This window comes from Lagopus leucura, unplaced genomic scaffold (assembly GCF_019238085.1).
Source record: "Lagopus leucura isolate 7727_CA_CO unplaced genomic scaffold, USGS_WTPT01 Super-Scaffold_100159, whole genome shotgun sequence".
In the NCBI taxonomy this organism is placed as follows: domain Eukaryota; kingdom Metazoa; phylum Chordata; class Aves; order Galliformes; family Phasianidae; genus Lagopus; species Lagopus leucura.
The window spans coordinates 10,640,769-10,650,212 of NW_024962335.1; the positions used below are offsets into that span (position 1 = coordinate 10,640,769).

At 41.9% G+C, this 9,444-nt stretch overlaps 1 protein-coding gene across 1 annotated transcript in view; it reads right to left on the reverse strand.

Annotated features, from left to right (window-relative positions):
- The window catches only part of GRIN2B (glutamate ionotropic receptor NMDA type subunit 2B), a 165,678-nt gene extending 157,724 nt beyond the window's left edge, over positions 1 to 7,954 (reverse strand). Inside the window, exon 1 of the mRNA XM_042889937.1 lies at positions 7,530 to 7,954. Within this exon, the coding sequence (XP_042745871.1) occupies positions 7,530 to 7,940 (411 nt within the window). The 5' untranslated portion in view covers positions 7,941 to 7,954. The remainder of the gene's footprint in view (positions 1 to 7,529) is intronic.
- Positions 7,955 to 9,444: the final 1,490 nt, after the last annotated feature.

Genomic DNA, 9,444 nt, shown 5'->3' on the forward strand with positions numbered 1-9,444 from the left:
TTATTTTAGATTTTGTGCGATAAACAACTGCTTGGGGTTGTAATAAAGGACTGTCTGCTCCTAAATGAAGAAACTAATCTCTTTGTCCGGCTGGGGATTGCACAAATTGATTTAATACTTTTTATTTCAAAGAAGAGGTTAGATCTCATCAAGCTACCCGATTTTCTGTAGGTAACTGCACATAGATTTGGACATCTACCCAAACATCACAAATGTTAGGGCAGGAAAGAAAGCAACCAAGAAAAGGACATTTCCATAAAAGCCCCATTACTTGCTAGGGCCAAGCTGGGAGGAAAAACAAAACCTCATCCTCACAAATATTTCAGTAAATCTATTTCAGGTAGACAATGCCAACAGCTCCTCTAAAGGTTAGTAGGAAAGGAGCTAGCTCCGCTTCTCCTTCCCTCAGGTAGGTTGCAGTGGTTGCATTCAGAGCCAGGAAAGGAAAGGTCTTCTGACACTCAAAAGAAAAGATCTCTATAACAACAGCAGAAAGCTAACACTGAGTACTCCTGCAGGAAGAATTACATGACCCAAAATAAAACAGCTTATAAATAGTTACAAAAGGTTGACGTACAGCAATCGGACTTCAGGTTTGTTTGACGTATGTTGTCTGGGACAACTTCTGCAAAATTCTACAGACTCCTATAAGCTCCCTCACATTCAGTGTCCCAGGTCTGTCCTAGGACTGCTGCTGCCCAGAAGAGCATCAGAGTCCGCTGGCAGAGCACAAGCCCCAGTGGCTCCAGGTTTTCCTCTCCCCAGCCTTGGTACAACTCAAGCAAAGATGGTGCCTTCAGGCTTCAAGTGTCCAAGGCTCAGGGCAGATATTAAGTGCATCAAGTAGAGCATATTTTGAAGGAAAGCTATGTTTACATTAGCTATGTACATAATATATAAGTAAGTGGGCTTTCTTGATAATAAAAAAATCAAACTCCATTATTTTTTCTCGTGACTCTCAAAAAAACACTACCTCCCAAAGAAGTAAAAGCCTTCAGATGGCATTCCTCCTAAGCACACTGAAGAGAAAATAGAGGAAAACTTGAAAAATTATAAAGGAAATTAAATTTTAAAAATTAAAAATGCTATTTTATTATGATATTTAATAAAAGAAAATACATTTATTTAAAAGCTTTTTTTTTCCCCATTGAAAGAATATTAACGAGAGTACTTCAGAGCTCGTGTTTAGGAAACAAGAGTTAGCACTGATGGATTTAATGGCTCTGGGGAGAAGCTAAAGCTCTTAACAGTTCATTTCCAGGTTTCCTAATATCTGAGGGATTTTTAATGCTGCAATTTATTTGTAAAGTAATAACAGTTGTTCTAGGGAAAGTTTGAGATATTAATCAAACTGAACAGAAGTACACTACCTCTTTTTCTTTGTATGAAAAATTTCATTTTGTATGGATGGATTAAACACACAAACATAAATTACTGATCCACCTGGCCTGTGATTACATGTGTATATTCAAGCAAAAAGCAACAGTGGCACACAATACCAGCTTTTATTCTATGTATCTTTGACCTACCTTTTTTTGCTCCCTCCCCAGCTTTTACAACAAACGTAGTATGAGGACGCATTAAATTTAGTTTATTATTTTTGACTTAACCAAAGCTTTCATTCAGCAGGAAGAAGAAACAAAGTACAGAATGCAAAAGAAAAGTAATAACTACATCCTGAATAAAAATCTTAAAAGCTTGAAGTGGAACTGCTGAATTTATTTATAAAATCAATCTCATCCTTTCTAATCATGAGATAAGTCTAAGAAACATTTAAACTATTACTATCATCAAGTGCAGTTTAAGAGAAATGAAAATGTATTGTGAATTTACATAAGCTGCATATCCTTTTGTTTTGGAGGGAAAAGGAACAGAAATCTAACAACACTGAACCATACTTTTTCAATATTTGCAGACCAATATGTGTCTTTTTTCCGTTTAAGTCATCTTTTCTTTTTTCCTTTTTCCACAGAAACCATTCAAAGGGAATTCTTCCTCTTCTATTTTACTGAATTTCTCTCACACAAGGACTCAAAATTTTCCATGTCAAGTCTACTGGAAATGAATCAAATTTATGTCCAAAAAATGAGGTTTGCATTCCCCATACATCTCTATTATTTAACCTTTGGAAACCTGAGAGTGAAAGTGCTTTCCTTTTAATTACAGATATTCTGTTTTTAGCAGCACTGTCCCAGTGTCTTTGACTTTGTCCTGGTTTTCAGCATATATCTAGGTGCTCAACTTATCCAACTAGCTTTGATTTCCCTGAACTGGCAGCACCATTTTACTACATTCACACCTCTCCTGCTCCCCAGGTCTGGACTTGCTCCCTGGCTGCACTATGCATGGCCAACACACATCAAACTTCAAGCAATGAAGCAGAGATGATGCGTCTTGGAAACCTCAGAAAACAAGAAGAAATGAGACAGGGATTTATGATGTGGGACTGGCAAGGTAGAAGGGGAGGTTCCAGGTTGGATATTAGGAAAAATTTCTTCTCAAAAAGAGTGGTATAGCAGTGGCACAGGCTGCCCAGGGAGGTGGCTGTGTTACCATCCCTGGAGGTGCTCCACAGCTGTGTGGACGTGGCTCTGAGGGACATGGTCAGCAGGCAGGGTGGGGATGGACTGACAATTGGACTAGATAGTCTTAGAAGTCTTTTCCAACCTTCGTGATTCTGTGATTCTAAGACAAAGTGTACTTCGGTGTGAACAGGGAGGAGGGAAGGCGAGAGTGGTGCAGGATGCAAGGTACTGAAGGGAGGAGTAGAAAATTCAGCTCTATGCTGTCAGAGAAAAGGAAACAAATACAGATTTTAGATGTTTCATGCAGCTTTTATGTAGATTTTATTATCAGCATAGCTCTATTTAATACATAATTTTTCCCTATCATTTTATTTCAATCAGTATGGCTACTCTATATGAACAAGCTCTAGAGTGTGAACAGCAAGGGCTGCAATGATAAAGGAGAATTTTCAGCTGGAAGAACATAATCGCCTTCCTCTTCCAATATTTTTCCTCAGTGCTGCCTATGCATCATTGTGTTATTCTAAAGCTGCACCCAAGGCACTTCCTGCTCTTACCTCTTCTACTTTCATTATCACCAAGTTGACTTTTTCTGTAATTCAAAAAAAAAAAAAAAAAAAAAAAAAAAGTCTGTTTTATAAAACAGACTAGTCAGTCAAATATATATTGTTGTTATTACTTCTTCTGCAACTATTTCTTTACCTCCTAGTTCTGGGCAGAAGCGATAGTAGGTAATATTGAAAACATAATGAAAAAAGCCCTTCCCAGGCTTCCAGTCTCAGGTCTGCAAACACAAGATACTGGTTTGCATGCTTATCTGAACTGAAGCTGCATTTGCAGCCTTGAAGGTTTCCTCCCACCATCAGTCTCCCAACATAGAGCATCCTCATCGACCAGGTATTTCCACACTGTGATAGGATAGCATTTCTGCTTTCAAAACAACTTGAGAGAAAAGAGAAATTATTTTAAACACTGGAACAATGGCAGATGCTCACTGGTCACAAGTGCTCTGCAGTCCTCAGGACAATGCTTAAGATCAGCAGAACAAAACTAGAAAAAGAAAGGTCATTGAGGCAACATCCGGCAAAGTGAAGAGACCAGAGCTTCAACAGACAAAGCACTTGGAACCATAGATCTTAGCACTTATGAAGGTGAAAATTTCTCTCCTCTCCATTTCATCTATTCCAGATTCAACATACATCAGCGGTGATCCATGCTATCCCCTTTCTCGTCAGGGGTCCTGGTCAGACAGTGCTATGATCCTAATCCTTTTTCAAGGTGCCAGTACCAAAACTAGGAGCAGGCATTTGTTTGCAGAGCTGAAACAGTGCAGCTTTTCCAGCCTGCTCCACAACTGCAGGACTTGCCCCTCTGAGAGGAGACAACTCAGGGACTGAACCAACAAAATGAACGCTACAGCTCCCACTGCTTGATGTCACAGCTGATGACCTCATCAGAGTCTAAAGGGGCTGAACCAGTGGTGAACAAGACTCTTTCTCAGCAAAGTGGTCTCTCCAGTGCTAGAGTGTGGCACAGCACGTCTGTGCTGTACCAATTTCCTGGAACTAACCCCAGATCTCAGTGTGCAAACATCATCTGGTCATTTTCTTCTGATGCCAAATTAGGCAGAGATTAAATGCAACACTTTGTAACAGCTAAACAGGTGGGACTAGAGACATGAGCTCCAAGGAGAGAAACAGCAAAAACATATGCAAATAACTATATACTTATTGTTCAGAGGAAAAAGGCTAAACAGGGAAAACCCAACATTCTCCACAAAACCTAATCAAATGCAATATTAAAGATCACAAATTCAAAGAAAACAATCAGGAAATCCAGATGCTGAATTTTTCCCACAGCATGCCTCCACCCATTGTTACATCTAGGGCAGGGTTCATGGCATTTAACCTGAGGCATCTGAAGGAAAAGGGGGTACAGCCTTCTTCAGTGATCAATGGGGAGACACAGAACTATTCCACAAGCATTTCACGGCACCCTGAGGTAGGTGGCATGAACCATCCTCAGGTGGCATCACTGTCTCCACTGTCGCAATGTCTGGACCTCCAACTAGGAGTTAGCAAACATTCAGATGCACACTGACTGAGAGCAACCTATACAGTATCTCAGTCTATGAGTACAGTGGGGAGGGGAAGTAAATTCAGGCTCAAAACTGTTTTTTTCCTTTTTTTTTTTCCCCGCACCTGCCTTTTTGTGCCTCAATTCACCAGCTTCACAGTACGCTACAAAGCTCTCTTCGCACATGGACCCAAATTTCCTCCCAGACAGAGTTATCAACCCTCACTGAAGCTGTAACAATTTCTCACATTCCTCCAGGGAAGGTGGTTCAATGGAGTTTTTTGCTTCAACTTCCAGAGAAGGGCTTATCTGTCACACTAAGGTGTCAGTGGTTTGCACTGTTCTTTAGGTTTGCACTGGTGTTATTGATCGTAAATGCACAGGGAATGCAACAAAACTGTAAGTGAAGGTCTGAACCCATGAAATGCTGAGCAAGTTCGATCACAGCTGACTGCTGCAGGCACTGAGGGGATGCTGACAGAAGCAACGTGTGCTTGCAGGAACAAACCCCAGCCACAAAACTCATTTGCAAACTACATGACTAAGGATAAGAAAAAGCAATGCTTCTGCCAAGGCCCTCTCTGGAAAACAGATTAAGGACTTACCAGTCTGACTTCAGCATTTTTAGTAGAATATCAATGTATTTACTCTCCACCATGTTTTAATTCAGTTCATCAAACAAATACGACCCATTAAACATTACACACCTGTGAAACAGAAGCTCTAAAGGTCAGCATTTTCAATTCATGTTTAAAGAAATCTTGGCCTTTCCTGAAACCACAGATCTTTGTATGCTTCTCCTGCCTGCCAAACTACAAAAAGGGAGTGTGATAAAACAAGATCTCCATTCATAATGCTTCCACCTTCATGTTCTTTGTGGGCTGCCTGCTTGCCAAGAGGCTCTTTAGAATTGAGCTGGGGGGTATACAAGGCAGCCGCATGAGGTGCCACCTTCCCAAGGAGAGATGAGAGAGAGGTAAAAAGAAAAATCTTTACAGATTTCAATTCGTGACATCTCTATTTGAATTTTGGTGGAGTAAATCTGATCTAATCCTACCACAAGTGATGGAGCTGTGCTGGATTTACACTACAGGAATTGGAAATCAAAATTTGGTCTGCCAAGTCCAAAATTGCAAAGATCTTTTTCTAGCACATAGGAGGTTTGGCATCAAAAATACTGATGCTTGTTCGAAGAAGGGATAAAATGGCCACCACATAAGTGTGAAACACAGCATCCAACTGGTGTTCCAGACCTGGTTTACACAGATATTAACAACCGTGTAATGCAGGAGGCAGGAGAGCCTCATACACACTGTTGCCCAGCTGCCCACGAAAATGGTCATGGCAAAGTTCAAGACACATCTGGACAAAGCTCTCAGATGCAAGGTGTGACTTTTGGGTGATTCTGTGTGGAGCTATGGGTTGGGCTCAATAATCCTTACAGCTCGCTTCCAGCTCGGGACATTCTATGATTCTATGAGCTCTTCCCAAGAAAGAAAAGTATCACTGTGGGTAGAATGGGGCAGAATGTCTTCCGTAACAAGTGGGGAAAAAACAAAACAAAACAAAAAACTGTAATTATTTTATTAAATGATTAAATGACTACTTTATTTCAAAGACTAATTTGGGAAAATAACACTGTGTATTAAATGTATATCTTTCGGCAACTGAACATTTGGTCAAAGAAAAAATATCATAATTAATTTATTCCCATCTACTCACCTAAAATAACCTGCCCTGGGTTATTTACTTACAAATTAAATTAAACAGAAAATGCCTGGATTTCGCAGTCCACTAAATCTCTTTCTGAGGAAATGTTGCCAGTGGTCAGCTTAAGTCTCCCCCTTTATTCAATTAGACCTGATTCTGCCTAGTTAAATGTCTCAGATTCGTTGAAGAGTGACTGCAAAAGGAAAAGACTGCTTGTGCCCCTGTTTGTTTCTGTATGATGCACAAAGCACGGTCAAGACATTCTTCTCAATAAAGGTGCTGCCCTCATCTCTTTGTCACACCAGGACTGCAGGGAAAAAGGCAGCCCACTTCTCTTGGATATTCCCATCAGCCCACAGCATTTTGGGGGCCACTGTCAGCCACGTTAGCTGGCCAAATGCACACTCGGGCATGAACTGCTGGGGTACCCTGCTCCTCCTACAAAGGATATTTCTGTTGGGTCCGACTGCAACCCAAGGATGCTCCCTCCCCTAAGCTCACAGATAACAGCTGGCCAAAGCTGGTGCTCCCTGCATATTGCAGCATTCAAACACAGATGTGGGAAGGCCTGTTTGTGCAGTAACTGCCAAAAAAACTGGCTAGAGACAGGGAAAAATGAAATGTCAGCGACATGATGGAAGCACAGTGGAAACAAGAGGACTTAGCTGGGCTAGTTCAGACTGGTTACTTGCTTAAGCTAGCACCTATTTAACTTCAGGAGCTGATTAACACTTCTGAGAGACAATAGCTTTATTAAAGATTCAATTATTTTTCAATTAAGATGTAAGAGCTGTATTAAACGTCCCTGAAAATGCCACAACGTCCTACAGCTCCTTTCAGGGAAAACACAAGCTAGCATTCTCGGCATTTCTAAGGTAAAACACTGGTAAAAATAAAACCTTTAAAAAAAAAAAATCACAAAGTCTTTACACTTCTTAAGGAAGAAGAACAGAGCTCATTCTTTTGCAGCTCTCTTCTATCTGCTCCTTCCCCTCCTTGCTTTTTCTCTGTTGCAGATAATTCCACATGATTAATAGGCTCTCCTCAGCAGTGCTACACAGTTAGCTCTTTTAATCTCTCTTTGAATCTGAGTCTTTCTAATCCCCCAGCCCTTCAGCCCCAGGAGACTCCACCTGAGGATCACAGTACAAGATAGTTCTCTCTGTTTCAACTTACTTCTAATGTGCAAGTCTACAATCAAAGCAAGTTCAAATTTACCTTATCTGCCATGATCATAGAGGAGCCTCCATGGATGCCCAGGATGGGAGTGAGGGTCTGGGCAGAGATGAAGTCCAGGATCTGGGCAATGGCTTCCTGGTCTGTGTCATCAGCAAATACCACCCCTTGAATCTTCCGGTCTGACATGAGGTCACAGATGCGAGTGATGATGCTCTTGGGATCAGTTTCATTCATGGCCACCAGCTCCACCCGGGGCACCACTGAGAGGTGGTGGAAGTCATCTTTCTCGTGGGCATCTTTGATGGCCACTTCGTCTGAGGTCCCCACCAGGATGACCGCAATGCCAATGCTTGGGTGGCTTTTTTGCGCGTGGGTCCCGCTCCCTGTTGTTGCGAGGACTGCCAGCACCAGCCAAAACCTCGGAGAGTAGCACTCCACCCTGGGCCTCATCTTCAGCTCTTACACTCCCTGAGAAATAAAGATACAAAAGGAAACGGGGAAAGTGAGAGAAAGGGAAAGTGATTAATTGACAAGTCAATCATGCACTCTGCATTCAAGGCAGATCCATCGATCTTCCTCATCCAATAGCTGTCCTCCCACCAGTCTTTCTTGCCCAGCACCCAGTCCTTCTGTTGCATTCACGGCAACGTACTAAGTTCTGGTCGCAACCCCAGAGTTTGAAGTCACTTCAGAGTGACAGCAGAAGATGGGATCATGTCATCTATCTTAGGTCCCATGTCATGCTGAGACCCAAGTCAAAACTGATTTTGAAAATTGAGAAGAATTGTCCACTGACAGCTGTTCAGCTGTCTTTGTGAAACTAATTGCTTATGTCAAGCCCATGTCTAAGTGCTTGCCCTCAACACAAAGGAATTATTAATGTTTGTGATCAGTTTGGCCCTCTTCTGGATATACAGGCAGAGAGGCTGAAAGGACCAGACAGACAGGACTGCCTTTTACTGCATCAGCAGAGCACCTCTAGAGTAAAGACAAATGGGCAAGGCCATTGGATGGATGTGAGTGGGTGTTACTCTGCATATGCACTGCATATAGCCCTCCTACCCAAGGGACACACACTACTCGTATCTTTAGTAGTCAGTCCGTCTTTCACCTACACAAAGTCCATTTGTTTTTAAAAAGCAAGGAATGCAAAATTTCCAAATGGTCGTAACTAAAAATGAATCAGTGACACATGGAGAGGACATTCCCCCCAAAACCCCTATGACAAAATTTTTTCCAATAAGCAGAAAGACTCAAAGAGCTTATTCTCCACTACCGCAGCCAAGAAAGTTACAGTGGTCTTTTCCTTGAACATATCCATTTTATCATTATGCATCATTTTATAATCATAATAGTAAAAATGGGAAAGCCCGGTGAAGTCATCTCTCCAGCTCCTGCCTGAGCAAGATTGTTCCTACCTCTTTATTCACTCCTGATTTAATAGTACCTCACGTTTTCACAGCACTTTTCATTTCAAAGGAACTTTACACACTAACAAATTAATCCTCACAGCACTTACAAGGAGTCAGTATTACCAAAATCCTACTGATCTGGTGACAAAAACACAGCAGTGACCTCCCTGGCCACCCATCACCCCTTTGGGGAGCAGCACTGCTCAGCCTGCCTATCCAGGGCCACTTTGCCATCCCAAGCAGATTTCAGGCATTTCAAACTAGAGAAGACTTTCCCTTAGATGTTCACACCCAGAAGTCTGTTTTTCAACAGCCATGCTCACTTAGAATAAGTACACCAGTACTACACCATTGACCCTCTAAGCCTTCGGGAATCTAGAAATCGGACTCTTTCATGCCCTTCACAGCCACATGTCTCTCTATCAAATGTACAGAAGGCTGCAGTAGCAGGGACAATACCAACAAGACCTAGGGGAAGTTGGAAGTCCACCCAACAGCCTGCGTGATGCCAGTCAGGCCCAGCCAAAGGGTTCATGCAACTC